This window comes from Pogoniulus pusillus, chromosome 17 (assembly GCF_015220805.1).
Source record: "Pogoniulus pusillus isolate bPogPus1 chromosome 17, bPogPus1.pri, whole genome shotgun sequence".
Taxonomy (NCBI): domain Eukaryota; kingdom Metazoa; phylum Chordata; class Aves; order Piciformes; family Lybiidae; genus Pogoniulus; species Pogoniulus pusillus.
Window position 1 is genome coordinate 3357952 of NC_087280.1, and position 27435 is coordinate 3385386.

General features: G+C 53.9%; 1 protein-coding gene across 5 annotated transcripts in view; it reads right to left on the reverse strand.

Annotated features, from left to right (window-relative positions):
- Positions 1-27435, reverse strand: part of EDC3 (enhancer of mRNA decapping 3) — a 35727-nt gene that overhangs the window by 3849 nt on the left and 4443 nt on the right. For 3 of the 5 annotated variants that reach the window (XM_064157263.1, XM_064157264.1, XM_064157267.1), the window contains exons 2-6: positions 25728-25909; positions 23952-24265; positions 18165-18500; positions 4293-4446; positions 1621-1838 (exon numbers count right to left, since the gene is read on the reverse strand). In XM_064157263.1, the coding sequence (XP_064013333.1) occupies positions 1621-1838; positions 4293-4446; positions 18165-18500; positions 23952-24265; positions 25728-25909 (1204 nt within the window). Of the gene's footprint in view, positions 1-1620; positions 1839-4292; positions 4447-18164; positions 18501-23951; positions 24266-25727; positions 25932-27435 lie in introns of all 5 variants that reach the window. The other 2 variants (XM_064157266.1, XM_064157268.1) reach the window with 2 other exon arrangements.

The window sequence follows — 27435 nt, forward strand, 5'->3', positions numbered from 1 at the left end:
CAGGCCCCTCCCCAGCCTTGCTGCCCTTCTCCAAACACCTTCCAGCACATCAACAGCTCTCTGCAGAGCCCAGCACTGGACACAGCACTGCAGGGGTGGCCTGAGCAGTGTTGAGCAAAGGGGCAGAAGAAACTCCCTTGTCCTTCCTTGGCTTCCACCACCTCCCTGGGCAACCTGTGCCAGTGTCTCACCACCCTCAGTGTAAAAAACTTCTTCCTAACATCCACTTTCAATCTCCCTCTGCCAGTTCAAACCTGTTCCTCCTTGTCCTGTCATTACAAGACCTTGTCTATAGTCTCTCCCCAGCCTTCTTGTAGACCTCCTTTAGACATTGGAAGGCCACTACAAGGTCTCCTGCTGGTAAGCCACCAAAGAGCAGACAGGTCTCAGAGAAGAGAGAGCACCAGTTCATGCTGGGGCACACCAAGAGATGTTAATGGTGACAGCTGCTGGGCCTGGTCCAGCAAAGCTGTCTGCTTGGGTGGAAGCAGCAGTCAGCTGCTCGTGGAGTGGCAGTTTTGATGTGCTGGACAAGGCAGGCCCTTGTCCCCAGAGAATGGCTGCTCTGACTCACAGCCATACGGCAGCTCTTCCGCAGCAGTTCATCCAGCAAACATCTGCACCGGCCCAGCTGCTTCGCTGTTGAAGCTCTGCCAGCCTCTGCCGTCGCACCAAGCCTGCGGAGCTGCCACTAGGTGGCGCTGTTGAAGCTATGCCAGCCTCTGCCGTTGCGCCAAGCCTGCGGAGCTGCCACTAGGTGGCGCTGTTGAAGCTCTGCCAGCCTCAGGAGGAAAGGGACCTGGGAGTACTGATAGACAGTAGGCTGAAGCTGAGCTAGCAGCGGGCCCAGGTGGGCAAGAGAGCCAATGGCATCCTGGCCTGGCTCAGGAGCAGTGTGGTCAGCAGGACAAGGGAGGTTATTCTGCCCCTGTACCCAGCACTGGTCAGGCCACATCTTGAGTCCTGTGTCCAGTTCTGGGCTCCTCCAATGCAGAGAGCTGTTGAGGTGCTGGAAGATGTCCACAGAAGGGTGACAAAGCTGTGAGGGGCCTGGCACACAAACCCTATGAGGAGAGGCTGAGGGAGCTGGGGGTGTTTAGCCTGGAGGAGGCTCAGGGGTGACCTCATTTCTCTCTACAACTACCTGAAGGGAGGTTGTAGACAGGTGGGGGGTGGCCTCTTCTCTCAGGCAACCAGCAACAGAACAAAGGGACACAGTCTCAAGGTGTGCCAGGGGAAGTACAGGCTGGATGTTAGGAGGAAGTTCTTCCCAGAGAGAGTGATTGGCATTGGAATGGGCTGCCCAGGGAGGTGGTGGAGTGGCCATGCCTGGAGGTGTTGAAGCCAAGCCTGGCTGGGGCACTTAGTGCCATGGTCTGGTTGGTTGGGCAGGGCTGGGTGCTAGGTTGAACTGGATGATCTCGGAGGTCTCTTCCAACCTGGTTGATTCTATTCAATGATTCTCTGCTGCCTCGCCAAGCCTGCGGAGCACCATTAGGTGGCGCTGCTGAAGCTCTGCCAGCCTCTGCTGCCTCGCCAAGCCTGCGGAGCTGCCGCTAGGTGGCGCCACCAGGCCGGGCAGGGAGAACTGCAGCACAGCTCAGCCCCTCACTCCCATACCTTTGACGCTGGACACCTGCTGGCCTTGCGTCTTGCTGAAGAGGTTGAGCTCGTTGGTGATGGACTCCAGCATCTTCACGAAGTTGGGGAGGAAGAGGATGACGTGGACGTCGTGGTTGGAGAGGTGCCGCCCGCAGCTGATCCCCTGGGCCCCCTTCACGTGGGGCCCACACAGCAGGGCCACCGTGGGTCGCTGGTGCACGTTCTTGGGGTTCAGCCTGAAAAACAGAGCAGACTGGGACTGCTGATCAACTCTCCACGCCCCCCCCCACTAAAGCCTCTCCCCCCCTTTCTTCCTGCCAGAGGGGGGAAAAAAAGTCAGTGAAGATGCAAGCTGCCAGGTGCTCTGCAAGCCTTCCGCTGCCGCTGCAGGAGGAAGCCACATCCTCTGCAGAGCTGGCACACCTCAGCTGCTCTGCTTGCAGCTTCCCTGCCAGCCCTCCTCCTACCCACAGCAGAGAGCAGGAGTGCTGAGAAGGCCTTTTGGACTCGACTCAGTGCTGATGGAGCCATACCTTGGGTACTGGGTTCAGTTTTGGGGCCCTCGCTCCAGCGCCTTAATGTCCTTCTTGGAGTGGGTCCACAGAAGGGCCACAAGGGTGGCTAAGGGTCTGGAGAACAGGGCTGGTGAGGAGCAGCTGAGCAAACTAGAATCAGGCAGGGCTGGAAGGGAGCACAAGGAGCAGGCAGTGCCAACCCCCCTGCCATGCCCAGGGACACCCTACCCTAGAGCAGCCTCACCACAGCCTCAGCCAGCCTGGCCTCAAACACCTCCAGCCATGGGGCCTCAACCCCCTCCCTGGGCAACCCATTCCAGCCTCTCACCACTCTCCTGCTCAACAACTTCCTCCTCCCCTCCAGCCTCACTCTCCCCACCTCCACCTTTGCTCCATTCCCCCCACTCCTGACACTCCCTCACAGCCTCAAAAGTCCCTCCCCAGCTTTTTTGGAGCCCCCTTCAGACCCTGGAAGGCCACCAGAAGGTCCCCTGGGAGCCTCCTCTGCTCCAGCCTGCACAGCCCCAACTCTTTCAGGCTGTGCTCACAGCAGAGCTGCTGCAGCCTCTCAGCATCCTCCTGGCCCTGCTCTGGGCACACTCCAGAACTGGGGGTGTTAAGCATGGAGAAGATGAGGGTGAGGAGAGACCTGTGCTAGTTTGAGGTTAATTGGAATACTTTAATGAGCAAAATTGGATTGTAAGGCTGTGAAAAGGAAACAGGGCTGATGTCTGCTTCACTCACAGGCTTGCTGAGATGTATAAAACCAAGGACACAAATATAGGTAAGACAGAGTGGGGGTGTGTCTCTGTTGGGGTCTGTGCTTTCTCCCTGTGCTTTTGCTGTGTAACTCAACTCATTCTGCTTTTACCTCCCCCTTGCCACCTTGCATGTAAGGGATAAGGTAGAAGGGTGGAAAGAAGGTGGAAGGGTGGTTGGGAGCCTCTCCTGGAGACTCTGGTTTCTGTGAGGGCTGTTGTGTTCCTGTATGACTTTTAACTTGTCTGTTTCTGACTATAGCTGCAAATGTTGTAAACATCTGCTTGGACATTGTGCTAAGCTGTGAGTATAAAGCTTCATTCCTTAACCTCCAGCTGGGCTGAGTCTACTCTGCTTGGACACTGTGCTAAGCTGTGAGTATAAAGCTTCATTCCTAACTCCCAGCTGGGCTGAGTCTACTCTGCTTGGACACTGTGCTAAGCTGTAAGTATAAAGCTTCATTCCTAACTCCCAGCTAGGCTGAGTCTACTCTGCTTGGACACTGTGCTAAGCTGTGAGTATAAAGCTTCATTCCTTAACCTCCAGCTGGGCTGAGTCTACTCTGCTTGGACACTGTGCTAAGCTGTGAGTATAAAGCTTCATTCCTTAACCTCCAGCTGGGCTGAGTCTACTCTGCTTGGACACTGTGCTAAGCTGTGAGTATAAAGCTTCATTCCTTAACCTCCAGCTGGGCTGAGTCTACTCTGCTTGGACACTGTGCTAAGCTGTGAGTATAAAGCTTCATTCCTTAACCTCCAGCTGGGCTGAGTCTAGTCTGCTTGGACACTGTGCTAAGCTGTGAGTATAAAGCTTCATTCCTTAACTTCCAGCTGGGCTGAGTCTAGTCTGGGTGATTTCATAAGAGAGGTGGGGGCAGGGAACACTCAAACCATCACAAGACCTCATTGCTCGCTACAGCACCCTAGAAGGAGGCTGGAGCCAAGTGGGGATTGGTCTCTTCTTAGGTGCTAGAACAAGAAGAAAGGGCCTGAAATTGTGCCAGGGGAAGGTTAGGTTGGAGATGAGGAAAACATTTCTTTGCTGCAAGAGTGGTCAGGGATTGGAACAGGCTGCCCAGGGAAGTGGTGGAGTCACCAAATCCGGAGGTGCTCAAGAAATGTGTGGCCATGGCATTCGGGGACAGGGTTTAGCGGCCATGGTGGTGTTAGTTCAATGGCTGGAGTAGGGCCAGAGGAGGCCACAGCAGTGGTGAGAATAATCTGGAACACAGGAGCCAAAGAGCAGCCCTCAGTGAGTCACTGATCCAAGACAGGACCTTCGGCCAGCCCTTTCCTAGACAGGGGAACGCAGCAGCCCGGCCGCGTGAGTCCTCCTGCTTCAGCAAGCCTGAGCCTGACACTTGCTCTCTGGCCAATCTGGAATCAGGCTGACAGAGAAGCTGGGGCAGAGCTTTACCTGTTGGGTCCCCCGAGGAGGCTGAGGGCCATCTGGCTGGCACACACTCCTGTCATCTCCAGCCTCCTCTCCAGAGTCAGCCCGTGCTTCTCCGCCACCGACAGCAGCTTCTTGTGCAGCTCGTAGGACACGCTTGGGACAACCAGCCCCGAGTCTAGGGTTCAGAGAGAGGGCAGGGAGGCAAAAGCAGCTGTGAGCAGAAAAATCCCTCCAGAATGCTGCAGACTGGCTTGGGGTTAGATGACAGCACTTGGGTATGATGACAGGGAGAAGGTTTAGTAGCTGTCACCGAGGGATGACTTAATACAGTAACGCAGCTTCCCTCTGAGAACAAACTCCTCCATCAGAAGCACTTTCCTCTGAGTGCAGCAGACAGCACAGACCAGCTGCTGGCCTTGACAGGACAGATGTCCACCAAAAGCCAGCAGGCAACTTCAGAAACACAGGCACTGAGTAGACCTTTTGGACTCTCCCAAGAATCACAGAATCAGCCAGGCTGGAAAAGACCTTTGAGCTCATCGAGTCCAGCCTATCACCCAGCCTCTCACCCACCAATGCACCAACCCATGGCACCAAGTGCCTCACCCAGCCTCCTCTTAAACTCCTCCAGGGATGGGGACTCCACCACCTCTCCCATCAGCCCATTCCAATGCCAATCACTCTTGCTGTGAGGAACTTCTTAACATTCAGCACTGCTATGGCCACACCTTGAGTGCTGGGGTCACTTTGGGGCCACCCACTGCAAGAGGGACATTGAAGGGGTGGAACAGGTCCAGAGAAGAGTGACAAGGCTGAGTGCCCAGGGAGATTGTGGCTGCTCCCTCCCTGGAGGTGTTCAAGGCCAGCCTGGATGAGGCCTTGAGCTCCCTGTTCTAGTGGGAGGTGTTCCTGCCTATGGCAGGGGGTTGGAACTGGCTGAGCTTTGAGGTCCCTTCCAACCTAAACCATTCTATGCAGGGTCTGGAGAGCAGGGCTGCTGAGGAAACTGAGGTTGTTTAGTCTGAGGAAGAGGAGGCTGAGGGAAGGCCTCATTGCTGTCTACAGCTCCCCAAAAAGAGGCTGGAGCTGGGTGGGTGCTGATCTCTTCTCCCTAAGAAGAAGTGATTCCTAAGAAGAGACATTTCCTCATGTCTCCCTAAGAAGAGACGTTAGGATATGGCCCCAGAAGCACCAGGGAAGGTTTAGGTTGGACACTAGATGAAAAGGGTGCTCAAAGACTGGCACAGGCTGCCCAGGGAGGTGGTTTGAGTCCCCACCCCTGGAGCTGTTTCCAAGAGGCAGAGCTGTGGTGCTGACAGCCACGGTTTAGCACCAGCCTGGGTAGAGTGAGAGAATGGTTGGACTTCACCTGAAAGGTCTGTTCCAACTTGTTCTACAATCAAGCTCCTTCTTAACCCTCTCCAGGCCACCAGTGCTTTAACTCCCACCCCTTCCCAAAGACACTGAACTCTTCCTAACCACTGTGAAAGGCAGAAGGGCAGCTGGGACTCAAGATTTCCCACAGCTGGCACACAGTGACCAGCCCTAAATCTGCAGCACTCACCTCACTCCTCCCAACCAGCCGAGCTGTGGCCTGCCAGAAGAACTGGCCTCAGGCACGAAAGCTAAGCTGTGATACCCTGGAAGCAGAAGGGGAATGGAAGTGGCTGAAAGAGCAGGAAAGAAAAAAATCCTTGTCAGACGTTTCTGCCAGCCTGGTCTGCCAGCCAGGAAACACTCCAGCAGGAGGATGGAGACAAAACAAACAAAGAGAGGCTTTGTGAAGTGGTGAGAACAGTGCCTGCAGCTGTCAGCAACACCATCCTTCCCCCTGCCTTCAGCAGCAGCCTTGCCTGCCACCAGCAGGTAAGAGGAACACTGCACTGGAGCACTCTTGAGCTTTTCGTTCTCCAAGCAGGCTGAGCTGGCAGAAATAAACCTTGCAGCAAAGACCTGTAAGCTCTGCTGGCAATAAAAACAGAGGATTCCAGGACCTCCTCTGAGGGCACAGCAATTTTTCTGGTGGTGTGTGGAGTGAAGTGGGGAGAGAAGTGCCAAATTCAGTTCAAGAGAGATGTTGAGGTGCTGGAAGGTGTTTGGAGAAGGGCAGCAAGGCTGGGGAGGGGCCTGGAGCACAGCCCTGTGAGGAGAGGCTGAGGGAGCTGGGGGGGTGCAGCCTGCAGCAGTGGAGGCTCAGGGCAGAGCTCATTGCTGCCTGCAGCTGCCTGCAGGGAGGCTGTAGCCAGCTGGGGTTGGGCTCTGCTGCCAGGCAGCCAGCAGCAGAAGAAGGGGACCCAGGCTGAAGCTGTGCCAGGGCAGGTCTGGGCTGGCTGTGAGGAGGAAGTTGTTGGCAGAGAGAGTGATTGGCACTGGAATGGGCTGCCCAGGGAGGTGGTGGAGTGGCTGTGGCTGGAGGTGTTGCAGCCAAGCCTGGCTGGGGCACTTAGTGCCATGGTCTGGTTGGTTGGGCAGGGCTGGGTGCTAGGTTGGGCTGGCTGAGCTTGGAGCTCTCTTCCAACCTGCTTGAGTCTGCGATTGGCCAGGGAGGGGAGACTCTGAAAAGCTTCAGCCACCTAAAGCAGCTCATCCCAACTGCTCCCTACAGACAGAGGAAGGCAGTTTGTAGCTGCTCTCTACACCTCCCTGACAGGAGGCTGGAGACAGGTGAGATTGGTCCCTTCTCCCTGGTAACAAGAAACAGGACAAGAGCAAACAGGCTCAAGCTACACCAGAGGAGGTTTAGGTTGGATGTTGGGAAAAATTTCTTCCCCAGAAGAGTGGTCAAGCCCTGGAAGAGGCTGCCCAAGGAGGTACTGGAGTCATGCTTCCTGAAGGGTTTCAGAAGGAGGGTGGATGTGGTGCTGAGGGAAGTGGTTTAGCAATAGACTTGGTGGTGTTAACAGTTGGACTCAACGACCTTAAAAACCTTCTCCAGCCTAAACAACTCTACCACTCCCCAAAACAACTCTGATACCTGAGTGTCTTTGCTCCATATGGGAGGATTTGCACCTATAAGAGCTCTTCTTCCCCCAAAATGTCTTCCTGCAAGGCCTGGATGCCCTTGACTGCCTTGCAGCTAAGCAGCAGTGCAGCTGAATTCTCTCCCAGCACAGGAATGACCACACAACTGGAGCACAGCTGCCAGCAACTTGTGTCCCCAGCATTCCCAAGCCCTGCCCTGAGCTGAACAAGCAGTTCCAGCAGAGTCAGGCTGAGAGAGACCTCTAAATTTACTCCTCCAGGCACAGGAGGTGCAGAGCAGTCTGTTCCCATGGCTCACAAAGGTGCAGGACTCCCAGCAGCTGCTCTGCCTCTCAACTGGGGCACAACAGCAGACACCTGGGTGCTCAGGCTGCCTGTGCTGACTGCAAAGAGCGGTGAGAAGATGACACAGCCCAGTAGAGACGTTCTGCAGGGACAGGAGCTCAGAGGGGAACCATCACATCCACTGTGAGAGGAAACCCAACAGCTCCTTGATGGCTTGGGCCCTTCTGCAGGCCAAAACCACAGAGCTGCCACATTCCAACGAGAACTGCAGCATCTCTTTTAGTGGTGAGGAGTTCCTCACCCTGCCACCCTTCCCCAGGGTGGCCCAGTCACAAAGCAGCAAGTCAAGCAAGTTTTACCAGGACATCACAGAAACACTTCAGTTGGAGAAGCTCCTCAGGACCACCAAATCCAACCAACATCCCTACTCGACAAGGTTCACCTCTAAGCCACAGCCCCAGGCACCACATTCAAACGACTTTTAAACACCTCCAGGGTTGGTGACTCCAGCACATGCCTGGGCAGTCCATTCCAATGCCTGACCCCCCTTGCTGGCAAGAATTTTCCCCTAGTATCTGCTCTAAACCTACCCAGTCACAGCTTGAGACCATTCCCTCTTGTTCTGCCACAGAGTGCAACAGGTTGAAAGGGACCCTCAAAGGTCATCTTGTCCAACCAAACCCCTGGCAGGTCAGCAGGGACACCTTTAACTAAATGGAGCTGCTCAGGGCCCCCATCAAGTCTGACTCTTAATGTCTCCAGGGATGAGGCCACCTCCACCACCACTACCTCTCCTGGGTCTCCACCACCTCTTCTCTTTTGTTCATTTTGAAGGCTTCCCCAAGACAAAAAGGCAACAAAACACTGTGGGAAGAGAACCTGCTGAATCCTCCTGGCCTTTACTTCTGACCTCACCAGCCAGTGATCCAGATCCAGAGGGCACAAGCAGCTCCCAAACACCCAACCTCGCATGCCAAACGCCAATTAAGCTACCTTAGCTAACAGTCCCTCATTACAGGCAGCACAGATGCAAGCAGGCACCTTATCAAAGTGGCTTCAGCCTCCTGATAGCAGCTGCTGAAGGTTGGGAGTCATAAGGCACTAATAGCCCTGAGCCTGCAGCAGCAGTCACGCACCTGCCCCACGCTCACACCCCAGCAGCCTCCCCAGTCACGCAAGCCTCAGCCCTCTCCCATCCATGCTCCTGCCACTTCAGCAGCTCTTGTTTGTCAAGCTGGAGGGAGGACTTGGAACGAGTGACCTGAGGTCAGGATCTCTCCAAAGAGTTCAGTGGGACACATCCTCTGCTCATCTGAAACAGAGGGAGGCTCCCAAACTGTACTTTGGAGGTCTTCTGATCACAAATTCTCTGCTTAAAGTTTTGTATGAACTCCCCCAAAGTGGAACCACAGCAAAGTTTCAGGGGGGAAAAAGACCTTTGAGATCATCTAGGCCAACTCCAACTCTGCCCTCAGCACCTTATCTCTGCCTCTTTCAAACACCCCCAGGGATGGGCATGCAGCCACCTCCCTGGGCAGCCTATCCAGGTCTTAACCACTCCAAGCTTTTCTTGCTGTCCAACCTAAACCTGCCCTGATGCATCTTGAAGCTGGTTCTCATCCTATCATTTCTTACTGAGAAGAGAACACCTTCCACCTCAGTCCAACCTCTTTTCAGGGGGTTGTAGAGAGCCATAAGGTCTCCCCCTCAGCCTTTCTTCCCCCATGCTGAACAACCCCAGGTCCCTCAGCTGCTCCTCCCCAGCCCTGTTCTCCAGACCCTTCATTAGCTTTGTTGCCCTTCTCTGGACCCACTCCAGCTCCTCAGCATCCTTCTTGGCTAAGAGGCCCAAAACTGAGACTGGTATTGGAGGTGTGACCTCACCAGTGCTGAGCACAGGGGGAGAATCACTTGTAGAGAGCCAAGAGGCCTCCCCTCATCCTCCTTTTCTCCAGACTAAACAACTCCAGCTCCCACAAACATCGGGTACCTACCCCACTTAGCACAACTGCTACCAGCACCTTCTCCATAACCACTTAGGCAATCATAGAATCAAGCAGGTTGGCAGAGAGCTCCAAGCTCAGCCAGCCCAACCTAGCACCCAGCCCCAACCAACCAACCAGACCATGGCACTAAGTGCCCCAGCCAGGCTTGGCTGCAACACCTCCAGCCACGGCCACTCCACCACCTCCCTGGGCAGCCCATTCCAATGCCAATCACTCTCTCTGCCAACAACTTCCTCCTCACAGCCAGCCCAGACCTGCCCTGCCACAGCTTCAGCCTGGGTCCCCTTCTTCTGTCCCTGGGTGCCTGGCAGCAGAGCCCAACCCCAGCTGGCTACAGCCTCCCTGCAGGCAGCAATGAGTTCTGCCCTGAGCCTCCTCTGCTGCAGGCAGCACCCCCCCAGCTCCCTCAGCCTCTCCTCACAGGGCTGTGCTCCAGGCCCCTCCCCAGCCTTGCTGCCCTGCTCCAAACACCTTCCAGCACCTCAACAGCTCTGTTGAGTTGAGGAGCCCAAAACTGGACACAGCACTGCAGGGGTAGCCTGAGCAGTGTTGAGCAAAGGGGCAGAAGAACCTCCCTTGTCCTGCTGCCCACACTGCTCCTGAGCCAGCCCAGGATGCCACTGGCTCTGCTGCCCACCTGGCACACTACCAGCACCCCCAGATGCCTTTCTTGCTGCCTGCTCTCCAGCTTTCTCTCCATCCTTTCCCCAGCAAGCCCCAGCTCCCCCCAGCAGCCAGCAGCTCGGTGCCCAGTGGGTTAACAGAAAGGGGGTTAGTGGGAGGCAGCAGAGGCAGGAGCTGAACTTTGTGTTTAGCATGCCAGCGCTTACACTTTGGCCTAATTGCTCCCTCTGAAGAGCAGGCTGAAATGCCAAGAGAACTTCCCCTCTTCACACTCACTCACGCAAGGCCCAACCAGTCAGACTTGCTTACCCAAAGCAGGCTGAGGGAGTTAAACAAACTCTGGCAGCAAGTGATGGAGGAGGCGAGGTGCAAACCCAGGAACAATGCGAATGCCGCGGCAGAGCTGAGCTCCTGCCAGCCCTAATTATGTTTGGGTTGGACACTGCTGCTTTTATTGTTCAGTAATGAAGGCAATAAAATTAATTAGCCCAGGCCTTTTAATATTAAATAAATGTATTCTACAGCTGCTTGGAACAACAAGCAGCACCACTACCACCAAAACACAAAGGCAGGGAGAGACTAAGTAGTTTGGTGACACGCAGTGGGTTACTGCTGAAGCCTTATCAAGTGTGTTTGAGGCACTGTCCTGGGCACTATAACCATGACCAAGCTCACTATGCACTGCTAGACATGGACTGGTAGGGTTTGAGTACCTTGTGGCAGCAAAACTGCTGAGCCAACCCTCAACAACTTTTTCCCCTCCAGAGGAACACTGCTGTCAGAAGCCCAAATGCCTCTTGAGCTCCTAGAGCAGCTAAGGGTCAGCTTCATCTTTCCTCCTGCAGCTCTCCAGCAATGAGGTCTCTCCCCTCAGCCTCTTCTTCTCCAGATTAAACAACCCCATTTCCCTTAGCATGACTGATAGCAGAACCCTGGGCTGCCCAGGGAGGTGGTGGAGTCACCATCCCTGGAGGTGTTCAAGAAAAGCCTGGATGAGGCACTTGGTGCCATGGTCTGGTTGACTGGATAGGGCTGGGTGCTAGGTTGGACTGGATGATCTTGGAGGTCTCTTCCAATCTTGTTGATTCTATGATTCCTCTCCATAACCATTTAGAACCTTCCCCAAGAAGTTAACCCACAAGCAAGCTGCAGGAGCAGAGAAGATGGAGCAAGTTCTGCACCAGGAGGGTGCTGGAACACTGCAGCAAGCTGCCCAGGGAGGTGGTTGAGGCCTCATCCCTGGAGATATTCAAGGTGAGGCTCAAGAGAGCTGTGGGTAACCTGATCTAGTTGAGGCTGCCCCTGCTGACTGCAGAGGGGGTTGGACTGGATGACTTTTGGAAGTCCTTTCCAACCCAAACCATTCTATGGACCAGACTAAAAGCTGGTTTAGGAGTTAACATCACCACCTTCCTCCAGCAATAAAATCCAGCTTCCAGAGCCAGCTCATGATCTCAGGCAGAGTTAGGTGAAGCAGATCTAACTCTTGTCCCCTCCAGGCTGCTGGGACATTACCTGCTGGCTTTTGCTAACTGTAAAGCTGAGGCCACCTGCTTGTAGACTCAGCAAAACCCCCTCCCACAAACAGGAGTGATTCATTTCTTTCCCCTCCCCACAACCTTAAGGGTTGGATTTTAGAGAGGGTTAATCATCATTATTTTTTAATTAAGGCAAATTCTCTGGGAATTCTGGCTGACCTTCCCCTGTCAGCCTCTCCCAACACAATTCCCTCCAGCTGAGCAAAAAAAAAACCACCCACCCCCACCCAACACAACACCAAACCCCCATCCCAGGGACAAAAGACACTTTGCCCCATGAGTGCTTTGTTTTCTCCTGGGGTTGGAGCAAGTGAACTTCATTTGCACCCGACCCAGAGATCCCAGAAACACTTCACACACTCAGCACAGACAATCACTGCCAGGCAGCCAGCCATTGCCTGAAGAGCTAAAAGCTACAGAGAGTAGAAAAGTCAGTCAAGGACATGGCACAGCAAAAAAAAACCAACCCCAAACTATCAAAGCCACACAGGGCAGGCTCAGTGGAGTTCTGCAGTCAGAGCCCAGCACGTTAACTCTGCCTGCTGCATGCCTTCACTTCTAGGTGCAAGGTTCTCCTTCACTACCTCCTTACCCTAGAGGGGTAAAAAAAAGGCTTCTTGAAGGGCCAAGTTTGAAGTTTTGGTGGGAGGAACACAGAGACAGGCACTGGAACAGGCTGCTCAGGGAAGTGGTGGAGTCACCATCCTTGGTGGTGTTGAAGAGATGTGTGGATACAACACCTGGGGATGGACAATGGTCACAGAGGGTGTTGGACTTGATCTTAGAGGTCATTGCCAACCTTAGAGACTCTATTAATTATGGACACATTCTGCTAGCATCCACAGCCCTGCTTTCATTGTTGCACTTCACTTCTAGCTTTTGAAAGGTCCCAGCAAGGACACTGAGGTGCAAACATCTCATTTTCCACCTGACCAACATCAATGCCTGCTTTGGACTACATCTCAGTAGCACATCAGAGCCAGTGGCACACAGTACACCACTGCTCAACAAGCCAGGAGTGGGGGACAGGCATTTGCACCCCTTGTGCCACGTGGGAAAAGAAGAAGTGGAGGTGTTGAGCCTGCAAGTGGTGGCCACAGTGCAGGCAAGGCAGAGTTTAATCCAGTAATGACCAGGAACTGGAAGCCAAGCTATGCATGTGGTATGTGCTAGCATAACCGAAGAAGGTTAGGAGGGAAGGAGGGAGGAAGAGTGAAAAGGAACCATTTGGACAGCCTGGAATGCTTGGGATTACAGAGTCACTGATGGTGACCTGAGATACTCCAGCTACTGCCAGCTCCTCTGAGCTCCAACAGACCCACAGAAGGTTGGTGCTGTAAGAGCTGAATTCAAGCCATGGAGCTGCACAAACATAGACCACTGCAACAGCAGGAGGAGACAGACACATGGAAATTGTCTAGCTGGCCAGCTCTGGAAGCACAAGACAGCTCACACCTCACACAAGCATCAGCCTCTCCAGCTCTGGAAGCACAGGACAGCTCACACCTCACACAAGCATCAGCCTCTCCAGCTCTGGAAGCACAGGACAGCTCACCCCTCACACAAGCATCAGACTCTCCAGCTCTGGAAGCACAGGACAGCTCACACCTCACACAAGCATCAGACTCTCCAGCTGTGGAAGCACAAGACAGCTCACAGCTCACACAAGAATCAGCCTCTCCAGCTCTGGAAGCACAGGACAGCTCACACCTCACACAAGCATCAGCCTCTCCAGCTCTGGAAGCAGAGGACAGCTCACAGCTCACACAAGAATCAGCCTCTCCAGGGAGTTTGGAGGAGTTCATTTTCTCTTTCAAGCATTGTGAAGAGACAGGTAGAGAGCAGCCAGACCAAAAGAGGGAAGAGCAGCTCCTGTGTGGGGCCTTGGAGATGGACTGAGCTCAGCCATGACCAAGGGTAGGGAGGCTCTGCAGAGGGCCCTGAACAGGCTGGCTGGGATGAGGTTCAAAAAGGCCAAGTACTGGGTCCTGCACTTGCCAACAGGCTCATGAACACTCCAGGCTTGGGGCAGAGTGGCTGGGGACTGCCCAGCAGAAAAGGAACTCAGAGTGCTGGTTGACAGTTGGCTGAAAATGAGCCAGAGTGTGCCCAGGGGGCCAGGAAGGCCAACAGCATCCTGGCCTGGATCAGCAATAGTCTAGTTGACTGGATAGGGCTGGGTGCTAGGCTGGACTGGATGATCTTGGAGGTCTCTTCCAACCTGGTTGATTCTGTGATTCTAGTGTGGCCAGCAGGAGCAGGGAAGAGGTTGTCCCTCTGTACTCAGCACTGGTGAGACCACACCTTGAGTACTGGGTTCAGTTTTGGGCCTCTCACTCCAAGAAGGACATTGAAGGGCTGGAGCAGGGCGAGAGAAAGGCAACCAAGCTGGTGAAGGGTCTGGAGAACAGAGCTGATGAGGAGCAGCTGGAGAAAAGGAGGCTGAGGGGAGACCTCATTGCTCCCTACAACTCCCTGAAAGGAGGCTGGAGCCAGGTGGGGGTTGGTCTCCTCTCCCTAGTAACAAGTGACAGGACAAGAGGAAATGCCCACAAGTTGCTCCAGGACAGGTTTAGTTTGGACATGTGGAAAGATTTTCTCCCCTAAAGGGCTGTCACAACTTAGAACAGGCTGCCCAGGGCAGCAGTGGAGTCCTCATCCCTAGAAGGACTTCTAAGCTACACAGATGTGGTGCCAAGTGACGTGGTTTAGTGCTGGCTTCATGGTTGGACTTGATGACCTCACAGGTCCTTTCCAGCCTAAAAGACCCTACCAGCCAAGCCCTGCTAAGCTCCTTTAGCTTCAGATGTTCATATCTCTTTGGAACAAAGCCCCCACACCTCATTTCCTGCTCACTTCTAAACCCCGTGCTAAGACACACCTACCTGACAGCATCCTGGTGGACTCAGCTGCTCAAGCTTTGCCCACACCCTGCACAAATCAAGTTTTGTTCACCCAGACTGGAAGCCCTGGAGATGAAATCTTTTGTAGAACCAGCACCAGCAGCTTGCTGGTTTAACCACTGCCCAGGTCTGGTTCTTTCCTGGCTACATGGGAAGGTGGCATAAAAAAGCACAGCAAGGCTGACAGGCTCTCTCCTCTCCCACAGTCAGGAGAGCTGGGTGTTAGCCTCACTGTCAACCACCAGCACCACTTTGCTTGTGTTGTGAAAGCAGATAAGAGTCATCATTGCATCAGTCAGAGCTGTTCTAACCTTTGAGATTGGTCTAGGATAAAAAAGATGAAAGAGTACTGATTGCTCCTCCAACTAGGAAGTGCTTCTGCAGGCACAGCTCTAAGAGTCCAGAGAAAAGCCTGCAGGGAGAAATCAGAAGCACAACCTCCCCAGATTCCTACTATAGATAAAGCCAGAATCATGGGGCTGGGGGTTGGCAGCACTTATTTGATTCCAGCCCTTGGAGCTGCTACAGCTCAGCATCCTCCTTCCAGGCACTAAACAAAGCCAGCAGGATTACTTCCCAAGGGACAGTCAGGCACACTGAGCATCTCTGTCCTTCACACCGGCTACCAAGGGCTCCAGATCCAACACCAGAAGCAGCAGGCAGGTCACAGCTGTTGCCAAAGCAGAAGCAAACTTCAGCAGCAGACACAAAGGAAGTCACTCTCTGTGGGAGAAACACCTAGAGAGGCACTGGGAGGCTTTTGCCACGGTTGAGGGGACTGTGAATGTGCCCTGCTCAGCACAGGCGCCTGGGGACTGTAGCTGCCAAATGCCCTGCCCGTTGTGCGACACCACAGGGGACACTAATCACCCAACAGCAGCTAATGAGGCCTCCAAGACCCCACAGCTACAGAGAGGGAGTTGCCTACCAGCCTCCCCAGGCAGGCTTTACCAAGAGCAGAACAAGGCAAGAGCAGGTCCTTCACTAGGCTGCTCCTTCAGCGCCCTGTGAATGGGCAGCCAGGAGGTTCCAGAGGGCAGGAAGGTGGAGTTCAGGAACAGGAGTGGCTGAGGGAGCTGCAGTTGTTTGGTATGGAGAAAAGGAGGCTGAGGGAAACCACCTGGCTCTCTACAGCTTCCTGAAAGGTGCTTGGAGTGAGGTGGGGCTGTTGGTCTCTCCTCCCTAGGGGCAAGTGATAGGACAAGAGGAAGCAGCCTCGAGTTGCACCAAGGCAGGTTTAGTGAGGGACAATTTCTTCCCTGAAAGAGTAGTTAAAGCCTGGAAGAGGCTGACCAGGGCAGTGGTGCAGTCACCATCCCTGGAAGGGTTTAAAAGCCATGGAGACATGGTGCTGAGGGACAGGGTTTAGTGGTGGGCTTGGCAGTGCCAGGTTAACAGCTGCTTTTGATGGTCTTGGAGGCTGTTTCCAACCTTAAAGGTTCTATGATGATGGAATAGAGAGTAGCTTAGGCTGGAAGGGACTTGGTAATTATCTACTGATACCTCCCTGCCACGAGCAGGGATGCCTCTCAGCTACACTCAGCTGCTCAAGGCCTCATCCAGTCTGGCCTGGAACACTTCCAGGGATGAGATGTCCACAATCTCCCTGGGCAACCTGTGCTAGTCTCTCACCACCCTCACTGGAAAGAAGTTCTTCCTAATCTCCTGTCTCAATCTCCTTTCTTGCAGCTCAAAGCCATTGCCCCTCATCCTATCCCTACAAGTCCTTGCCAAAAGTCACTCCCCAGCTCTGCTCTAGGCCCCTTCTGATACTGGAAGACTGCTCTAAGATCTCCTTGAGACCTTCTTTTCTCCAGGCTGCACAGCCCAATCAAGTGGCCACAGGCTTGTCACGCTCTTGAAATCAAAGCAAGGAGTCAAAGGGCTCCTGCTCAGCTTCCAGTCCTGTTATCCAACCATCAGCTTTGTTCCTTACCACAAAAACACTTCCCCTTTGTAGCCCTAGCCAAGTATATTTATCTCAGAAAAACAGCAGATAAAGCTTGCTTGGAGCTAAGAGGCCCAGATCCAACCTCCCCAGAGCTGGTGAAGGGCCCAGAGAACAGGTCTGGTGAGAAGCAGTTGGGGTTGTGTAGCCAGGAGAAGAGGAGGCTGAGAGGAGACCTCACTGCAACTCTCTGAGGGAAGGCTGGAGGGAGGTGAGGTTGGTCTCTTCCCCCTACTTCCAGCTAACAGAATGAGAGGAAATGGCCTGCAATTGCACCAGGGAGGTTTAGGCTGGAGATGAGGAACAATTTCTTTGCTGCAGGTGTGGTCAGGGATTGGAACAGGCTACCCAGGGAGTTGTTGGAGCCACTCTGCCTGGAGGCATTCGAGGAATGTGTGGCCATGGCACTTGGGGACATGGTTAATGACCATGGTGGTGCTGGGCTGATGGTTGGACTTGATAAACTGAGAGGCCTTTTCCAAGCAAACCACTGCTAAAGGCACAGCCTCCTTGGCACCACACCAAGCTGACAGACAACTCTTGAGGAAACCAACCCACCACATGCACTCTGAGTGCTGTGCCCAGTTCTGGGCTCCTCAAGTCAAGAGAGATGTTGAGGTGCTTGGAGAAGGGTGATAAAGCTGATGAAAGGCCTGGAACACAAACCCTATGAGGAGAGGCTGAGAGAGCTGGGGGGGTGCAGCCTGCAGCAGAGGAGGCTCAGGGCAGAGCTCATTGCTGTCTGCAGCTGCCTTCAGGGAGGCTGTAGCCAGCTGGGGTTGGGCTCTGCTGCCAGGCAGCCAGCACCAGAAGAAGGGGACCCAGGCTCAAGCTGTGGCAGGGCAGGTCTGGGCTGGATGTGAGGAGGAAGTTCCTGGCAGAGAGAGTGATTGGCACTGGAATGGGCTGCCCAGGGAGGTGGTGGAGTGGCCGTGGCTGGAGGTGTTGCAGCCAAGCCTGGCTGGGGCACTTAGTGCCATGGTCTGGTTGGTTGGGCAGGGCTGGGTGCTAGGTTGGGCTGGGTGAGCTTGGAGCTCTCTGCCAACCTGCTTGGTTCTATGAATGCAGCAGAGCCTGCACCCTTCTGGCTAGGGGAGGAGGAGGTGGCATACTGTGCTGGTTTGAGGCTAAGTGGAGTATTTTAATGAGAAAAAATAGATGCTAGGCTGTTAAAACAATGCTGATGCCTGCTTCACTCACAGGCTTGCTGAGATGTATGAGATCAAGAACACAAATACAGGTAAGAAAATGTGTGTGTGTGGGGGTTCTGTCTGAGCCTATGCTTTCTCCCTGGGCTGCTCCTGTGTAACTAACCCTTCTGCTTCTAACTCTTCCTTGCTGATCCTCCAAACTCACCGTGCACATAAGGGATAAGGTAGAGGGGAGGAAGGGTGGTTGGGAGCCCCTCCTGGGGACTCTTTATTTCTGGGAGGGCTGTTGTGTTTCTCTATTACATTTACAGCTGTATGCAGGTTAAAGATCTGCTTGGATATTGTGCTAAGCTGTAAATAGAAAGCTCCATTCCTCAACTTCCAGCTGGCTGAGTCTAGTCTGGGTGATTTCCTAAGAGTGAGGAGTCAAGGCAACACCCAAACCATCACACATACCCGTGCAGAACTCCTTGTTAGCGTTCTGAGGCACCACAATCCTTCTGTAGACGATGGGCTCCGACTCCAGGATGTTCTCATCGTGCCTGTAGCGCGCTGGTTTCTCGTTAGGGGTCCCCCGGGAGCGAGTGCCACTCCTCCTCTCGTAGGTCTCGATCTCCTCAAAGACAGCTGCCTTGTCAAAAAGGGCCAGGTTGCCTTCGAAGTCGAAATCCGTGTCGGGGATCTCGTCGATGTCGTCCCCGAAGCATTCGTCGTCCTTGCTCTTCATCTGCCCGTTCTTCAAGCCGCTCTTCTTTGGGGTCACTTGGTTGGGGTGACGGCTGCTGGAGGACCCTGAATGAAAATGAAAGCCAGTTTGAAGGCATGGGAAAAGCCACTTCTGCTCACCCCACTCAGCAGACAGGCAAAGAGGGCAGCTTCTGTCTGCAGCTACTCGCTGCGGGCCTGACGCCAAGAGCAGCGGACGGAAAACAGGAGGAGAGTGGCAGGAAAGGGACTCTCAGGGACTTTCCAGCAGCACCAAGGGGAGGAAAACAAGCCTGACCACAGCAGTAAAGCCTCTGCATGTTTCACAGAGTCACTTAGCTTGGAAAAGACCTTGAAGATGATCAAATTCAACCAGTAATTGAGCCCCACCAGGTCACCACTAAAGCACAGAATCCATACAATGGCTTGGGTCGGAAGAGACATCCAAATGTCACAGAGCTCAACCTCCTCTGCAGTCAGCAGGGACATCCTCACCTACAGCAGCTTGCCCAAAGCCCTCTTGAGCCTCACCCTTAAATATCTCCAGGCACAGGGCTCCCACCACCTCCTGGGTAACCTACTGCAGTGTTCCATCACCCTCGCAGTGCAGAACTCGTTCCTCACGTCCAATCTTCATCTGCTCTGCTCTAGTCTGAAGGCATTGCCCTCATCCTGTCCCTGCAGGCCTTTGCAAAGTGTCTCTCTACAGCCTTCCTGTAGTCCCCTTCTGGTGCTGGCAGACTGCTATTAGGTCTGCCCAGAGCCTCCTCTTTTCCAGGCTCAACAACCCCAGCTCCTTTATGTCCCTTAGCACCACACCTACACAGCTTTCAAATGCTTCTACCACCACTGCCCTGGGTAGCCGGCTCCAGGGTTTGACAACCCTTTTGGGGAAGAAATCATTCCTCATGTCCAACCTAAACCTCCTCTGGCACAACCTGAGGCCATTTCTTCATGGTTGAACTGGATGATCCCTAGAGCTGCCTTCCAAACTCCACCAGGCTGGGATTTTGCCAACAATCCACTGAATGCCAGCTCACAGAACTCAAGAACTTCTAGTGACAACGTGGGGTTTGGGAGAGAGGAAAGGGTAAGGCTTTGTGTCCAGTTCTGGGATCCTCCACTGCAGAGAGATGTTGAAGTGCTGGAAGGTGTTTGGAGAAGGGCAGCAAGGCTGGGGAGGGGCCTGGAGAACAGCCCTGTGAGGAGAGGCTGAGGGAGCTGGGGGGGTGCAGCCTGCAGCAGAGGAGGCTCAGGGCAGAGCTCATTGCTGCCTGCAGGGAGGCTGTAGCCAGCTGGGGTTGGGCTCTGCTGCCAGGCAGCCAGCAGCAGAAGAAGGGGACCCAGGCTCAAGCTGTGCCAGGGCAGGTCTGGGCTGGCTGTGAGGAGGAAGTTCCTGGCAGAGAGAGTGATTGGCATTGGAATGGGCTGCCCAGGGAGGTGGTGGAGTGGCTGTGGCTGGAGGTGTTGCAGCCAAGCCTGGCTGGGGCACTTAGTGCCATGGTCTGGTTGGTTGGTTGGGGCTGGGTGCTAGGTTGGGCTGGCTGAGCTTGGAGCTCTCTTCCAACCTGCTTGATTCCATGATGTTTTCTGGCAGGGACAATTCCAGCAGGCCAGCTGTGAGCAGCCATTTCCATGCATAGTTTTGGGAGAGAGGGAAAGCTTTTTGCTGACACAGAACTTCCTGCTGCAGATGAAGGATTCCCAAACCAAAGCTAACAGGTGAACAACTCCAAAAGGTGCACGGAACCTGGTAGGGAACAATCAACCAACTCTGCTTGCTACCAACAAGGGAATCACATCCAGCACTCTTGACAACCTGTTCCAGCACTTCACCACCCTCATGGGGGAGAACTTCTTCCTAGTATCTCATCTAAATCCATCTCCCTCGAGTCTGAGCTCTCCAAACACTCACCCATTCCTGCTTGGAGTAATGGCCAAGGGCCTCCCCGAGGCAAAATGAGTAAGCCAGAGCCTAGAGCAAACACACCCAGTGAAACTTTTTTACACAACAAGTTTGCACTTTGCCAGATTCTTCCCCAAACAACTCTGCACCACCCTCAGCTGACCTGGAAAGCAAAACATTGGGCATAGCTGCACCACCACAATACAGTGGGTCCAGGGGACAGAGGCAGCTGATGTGAGCAGCCTGTAAATGCTGATGGAACAAAAACCAAGCTTCACTAGAAAAACTGTGAGAACAATGGCTGGAAAGCTCCCCAGGCTCCCCTGCAGACACCATGAATGGGAGCCAAGGCTGTACCTCATCAAAACGAGCTGTGCCTGCATTGTGGTGGGCAGCTCCCTAAAGCTGCTGACCCACACGCCCAGCTGGCTCCTCCCAGACTGCCTCACCACCTCCTAAATGAAGTTGCAGAGGACATGGCAGAGGTTTTCAGAGAACTCTGAGTGAAATCAGGTGGGGTTCCTCTTGCCATCTGGGCAGGCAAGAAGAGTAGCAGCTGATTCTGTTTAGGGGAAAGAGAAGAGCCTAAAAAGTGGATAAAGGAAGGACAAGATCAGGGAGAGAAGCAGAGCCTAAAAGGTGGACAAAGGAAGGGCACACTCAGGAGAGGAGCAGAGCCTAAAAGGTGGATAAAGGAAGGGCACACTCAGGGAGAGGAGCAGAGCCTGAAAGGTGGACAAAGGAAGGGCACACTCAGGGAGAGGAGCAGAGCCTGAAAGGTGGACAAAAGAAGGGCACACTCAGGAGAGGAGGAGCATAGCCTAAAAGGTGGACAAAGGAAGGCCACACTCAGGAGAGGAGCAGAGCCTAAAAGATGGACAAAGGAAGGGCACACTCAGGAGAGGAGCAGAGCCTGAAAGGTGGACAAAGGAAGGGCACACTCAGGAGAGGAGGAGCATAGCCTAAAAGGTGGACAAAGGAAGGGCACACTCAGGGAGAGGAGCAGAGCCTGAAAGGTGGACAAAAGAAGGGCACACTCAGGAGAGGAGGAGCATAGCCTAAAAGGTGGACAAAGGAAGGGCACACTCAGGGAGAGGAGCAGAGCCTGAAAGGTGGACAAAGGAAGAGCAAACTTAGCCACATCTCAGATTCTTCTGCCCAACAGAGGAAGAGCCCATTGCTTTCCAGGGCATTAGTGTGCCACACCAGACCAAGCCATTCCCTAAAAGCTGCCTGACCCAAGCAACTGCAGAAAGCCAGATCTTCTAGCCCAGCTCCCTTCAGATGGCAGCTTCCAGCCCCCTTTGCCCTGCATGTGGCAGTGTGAAGCTTCTTCAGGAGAACAGCTCCACCACCAAGCTGGCAGCTTGAGGCCACACAGAGAAGCACCTCCCTCAAAAGATAACCAACACTTTCCAAACTTTTCTTGTGTCTTAAGGGAGAAAAAAAATCCCAAAGCCTTCATGAAGAGCACACAAGCAGCTGTGAAGTCCCTAGTGAGCTGGCTGCTTTCCTGTGAGATGCTTGGCATGAAGGAGCTTGGTGCCAGCACAGCACAGAAGCCATTGTTGTGAAACCTGCCTTGGCATTTGCTGTTTACTGATTCCTGTCACACAGCAACCCCGAAGGGGGAACTCTGCCCCTGACTTAGCACGCTAAAGGGCACCAAGAGGTCAGCTTCCAGCTGTGCTAAACCCTCCAGGACTTCAGCTCTAGATGACATCTCAGCCAGTTCTTCCCCAGCTGCCTGTACCCACCACAGAGCCTCCTCCATCCCCCTCCCAAGATCATCTGCCCAGATGTCCAAACAGACCTGTTTTAGAGGGTAAGAGTTCATTTCTCCACCTCATTTACCCTAAAATCAATCCAAGCTAACCCAAAGCTAGCACCTGGCTCAACTTAGAGTCATAGAATGGTTTAGGTTGGGAGGGACCTCAAAGCTCAGCCAGTTCCAGCCCCTCACCATAGGCAGGGACACCTCTCACCAGAACAGGTCACTCAAAGCCTCATCCAAGCTGGTCCTGAACACCTCCCTGGAAAACCTGTGCCAGTCTCTCACCACCCTCAACCTGTGCCAGTCTCTCACCACCCTCACTCTAAAGAACCCTTTCCTAACATCCACTTTCAATCTCCCCTCTGCCACTTCAAACCCATTCCTCCTCCTCATGCTGTCATGACCAGACCTCATCAATAGTCCCCCCTCAACCTTCCTGTAGCTCCCTTCAGATCTTGGAAGGCCACTCCGAGGTCTCCTCCAAGCCTTCTCCTCTCCAGGCTGCACAGCCCCAACTCTCTCAGCCTGTGCTCACAGCAGAGCTGCTGCAGCCCTCTCAGCATCTTGGTGGCCTCCTCTGGACTGGCTCCAGCAGTTCCATGTCCTGCTTGTGCTGGAGGCTCCAGAGCTGCCCCCAGGAGTGCAGGTGGGGTCTGAGGAGAGCAGAGCCAAGGGGCAGAATCCCTTCCCTTGCCCTGTGCCCACACTGCTCTTGCTGCAGCCCAGCACAAGGTTGTGTCTGGGCTGCACTCACCCTGCAGGCTCAGGTTGACCTTTGCATCAGCCCAGATCCCCAGGGCCTGTTCCTCAGGGCTGCTCTCAGCCATTCCCCACCCAGCCTGGAGCTGTGCTTGGGATTGCACCCACCCAGGTGCAGGACCTTACCCTTGGCCTTGTTGAATGCCATGAGGTTGGCCTGGGCACAGCTCTGCAGCCTGTGCAGGTCCCTCTGGATGGATCCCTGCCCTCTAGCAAGTCACCTGTGCCACACAGCTTGGTTAAAGTCTTAACTTGTTTAAAGTCTGCAAAAGAAAACCTGAGCTGCTGTTGTGCTTATGCAAAACAAAGAAGGTTCTCTACTGAGGCCATATCTGAAGTCCTGTGTCCAGTTTTGGGCTCCCCAGTTCAAGAGTGATAGGGAAATAGTGGAGAGAGTCCAGTGGAGGCTACAAAGCTGCTGAGGGGCCTGAAACATCTCTGCAAAGAGGAAAGGCTGAGAGCCCTGGGGCTGGTGAGCCTGGAGAAGCCCCAGGGGAGATCTGTGCAATGCTTAGCAAGAGCTGAAGGCCGTGGGGCAAGAGGCTGGGGCCAGGCTCTTGTCAGTGGTGCCCAGGGACAGGATAAGAAACTGGAACCCAGCTTCAAGCTGTGGCAGGGCAGGTCTGGGCTGGCTGTGAGGAGGAAGTTGTTGGCAGAAAGAGTGATTGGCATTGGAATGGGCTGCCCAGGGAGGTGGTGGAGTGGCCGTGCCTGGAGGTGTTGAAGAAAAGCCTGGCTGGGGCACTTAGTGCCATGGTCTGGTTGGTTGGGCAGGGCTGGGTGCTAGGTTGGGCTGGCTGAGCTTGGAGCTCTTTTCCAACCTGCTTAATTTTATGATTCTATGATCCCCTACCTCACTCCAGCCTGCTTTCATGAAGTTGTAGAGAGCAATGAGGTCTCCTCTCAGCCTCCAGGCTAACCAGCTCCAGTTCTCTCAGCTGCTCCTCACTAGACCTGTCCTCCAGACCTTCCACCAGCTTCACTGCCCTTCTCCAGACCCACTCCACCAGCTGAATGACCTTCTTGTAGTTAGTGACTGAAGAAGGGAAGGAATTGGGGCAGGCCAGAAGGCAAGGTGCAGACTAAGACAGCTACTCACAGGAGTTGTGCCTGCGGCGGAAGCCTTTGGACTGGCTCAGCGTCTCCACGTGGCGATCCATGTAGCTCTTGGAGCACTGCTGCTGTGGAGAGATGATGATCTCCTGGTTCTTCATGTCTGTCCTCCTGGGGATGTTCTGAGGGGCACTGCTGGAGATGGGCTTCTTCAACACCTTGCCAGTGCCATTCTGACTGGGACCCACTTGGCATCCGACGCCAGGGATGCCCATTTCTGCCTGCTGCAGGTCCCCGCACTGTCTGCTGTCCCCAGGCCCTGGGATCTCCAGGATTTTAAGCTCGGTGATGTCACCTGCCCTAAAGAAATAGGAAAAGAAACCAAGAAATTCAGGAATTAAGCAGTCAAGGTAACTTTTTCAGAAGCAGCCTGGCTGTGTTCAGGCAGCTGTAAGCTGCTGAAACTCACACAAGCCATACAAGAACTTTACTCTAAGCTTGTGACCTTCCAGTGTTGATCACAGCAAGATCTCTCCAGGACTTGAGCCATTATGTCCCCCACATGGTGAGGAAGATCAGTTCCAGCTGATGCTGGCTTAGTTGTCCTTGCAGCAGTGCTCTGTGTCATCCTTCTTCCTTCGTGGGAAGTACAAGGGTTGGCCAAGGAGGTTGTGGAGGTGTTCCAAGGCCAGGCTGCAACCTGGTCTAGCAGGACATGTCCCTACCCATAGGAGGAGGGTTGGAATTAGCTGATCTTTAAGGTCCCTCCTAACCAAACCCATTCTATGAATCTTTTCAAGTAAGGGGCCTCAAGAAAAACTGAACAATAGTGAGGGAGGATTTTTATGCCATTGTCAGTAGAAACAAAGGGGAGGGGAAAAAAAGAGATGTTAATACTTAGATACACAAGATTATTTCCACAGGCATCGAATTAGTTCAGTGAAAGAAATCTTCAAAGTAACCACTTGAGTCTCACTACACTGCACCTGGATTTGGCTAGAAAGGTTCTGTTCCCAGCTGAAACAGGGCCCAGCCAAGCAGAAAATGGAAACAACAGCCCCAGACTTCTGCTGGAATCTGCATTCATTTCCTAGTTTCTAGATAACATCATTAATCCCAGCCTTGAGGCTCCTCTTCCTTTTCATCCATTTCTACAGAAAGCTACCCTTGGATTAGTGCAGTTCATGCTCAGACAAGGATACTGCTTCCTCAGAAAAGGGAGAAAGAAAACAATAAGTGGCCCTGGGCATGAGCCAAGCTGAAACAAAGAAGTGGTTACACAGGCCTCTATTGGCACTGATTGCAAGAAACACATCGGGAATTAGCATCTTGTGGTGTGAACTTCAGCAGCATTTGTCCAGCTGGGACAGAAAAGCACTGAGAGCTTCCCAGTTTCCTCAGCTGCTCCTCACCAGACCCTTCCTCTAATGGTACCAGGGCAGTCATTTTCATTGATCTATCCCTCTGCTTTCTCTCCTTTAATTACATATATGGCACATGCCGAAGGCAAGGCCTTAATACAAGTCCCCTGCAGCTACCCAGACACAGAGTACATAGATCCTGAGATGCATACACACAGTCTCACCCATAAGTGTGAGCTACACCACTTGTAACACAAGTGCAGCACCAGGAGACAATCTCCTGCACACAAACCAGCAGTGGAAACTGGAGAGGCTCATCTCATCCAGAGACATTCAGGAGCAGCAGAGAGATTTAAGGCAAAAAGCTCATTTTGGGGGGGCAAAATCCGGATCAAAACCACCACAGGGTTTGTGTGGAAAACAGCAGGATAAAAAGGGAAGAGAGAAAAAGAGACACTAACCTGAAGGTGACTTCTGGCACGAGGCACTTGACCCCATTGTGGAAGGGCCTTGTCAGGGAGATGGTCTGGCTGACCTGATCCACAGCAGACACTCGGCCCTGGTAGACTCCCAAGCTCTCTCCACAGTTAATTGAGACGATGCTCCCGAGCCAGTCCGTAGCCATGCTGCTGGCACACAGCTGCTGCAGAGAGACACAGGCCTGCCTGTGACAAGATGCACCAAGTGACAACCTGAGTCACCACCCACTGCATCCCCCCCAGCCCAGAAACCTGGCTCCCACCCAGGCTCTGATCCCTCCCTCCTCTCGGGGGGGTGGAGAGAACGACCCTCTGCACGGAACTCTCTGGGTGGGGCTTTGCCTATATGGCTGTTTGTAACACAGACCCCAGAATCCCAGCGTGGGAGGGGTTGGAAGGGACCTTTGGAGATCATCCAGTCCAACCTCCCCATCACAAAGCAGGGTCGCCAGCTTTGCCCAGCAGCTGGAGGTGGAATCTCTCCAGAGAAGGAGACTCCACAACCACTCTGGGCAGCCTGCTCCAGGCCTCCACCATAGAATCAACCAGATGGGAAGAGACCTCCAAGCTCATCCAGTCCAACCTATCACCCAGCCCTATCCAATCAACCAGAACATGGAACCTCTTGGGTTTCAGCTTCTTGTCCTGTCACTGAGAAGAGTTCAGCCCCATCCTCTTGCCCCCCAGCCTTTAGCTCTTGCTGAGCACTGAGCAGATCCCCTCTGGGGCTGCTCTTCTCCAGGCTCACCAGCCCCAAGGCTCTCAGCCTCTCCTCCTCACAGAAGTGCTCCATGCCCACCAGCAGCTTTGTACCCTCCACTGGACTCTCTCCAGCAGTTCCCTGTCTCTCTTGAACTGTTTGCAATACTCCAAACGTAGCTTCACCAGGGCAGAGCAGATGGGCAGGAGAACCAGCACTGACCTGCTGGCCACACTCTTCACACACCCCAGGAGACCATTGGCTTTCCTGGCCACAAGGGCACATTGCTGGCTCACAGAGAACTTCTTGTCCACCAGCACTCCTAGGCCCTTCTCCAAAGAGCTGCTTTCCAGCAGGTCAACCCCTCACCTGTCCTGATGCCATCAGCATTTGCTTCAAGCAAGAAGTGATGTTCTAACTGGAGACTAGCAGCTCCCAGCAGCAAGACTAGCAGCTCCCAGCAGCAAGACTAGCAGCTCCCAGCAGCAAGACTAGCAGCTCCCAGCAGCAAGACTAGCAGCTCCCAGCAGCAAGACTAGCAGCTCCCAGCAGCAAGACTAGCAGCTCCCAGCAGCAAGACTAGCAGCTCCCAGCAGCAAGACTAGCAGCTCCCAGCAGCAAGACTAGCAGCTCCCAGCAGCAAGACTAGCAGCTCCCAGCAGCAAGACTAGCAGCTCCCAGCAGCAAGACTAGCAGCTCCCAGCAGCAAGACTAGCAGCTCCCAGCAGCAAGACTAGCAGCTCCCAGCAGCAAGACTAGCAGCTCCCAGCAGCAAGACTAGCAGCTCCCAGCAGCAAGACTAGCAGCTCCCAGCAGCAAGACTAGCAGCTCCCAGCAGCAAGACTAGCAGCTCCCAGCAGCAAGACTAGCAGCTCCCAGCAGCAAGACTAGCAGCTCCCAGCAGCAAGACTAGCAGCTCCCAGCAGCAAGACTAGCAGCTCCCAGCAGCAAGACTAGCAGCTCCCAGCAGCAAGACTAGCAGCTCCCAGC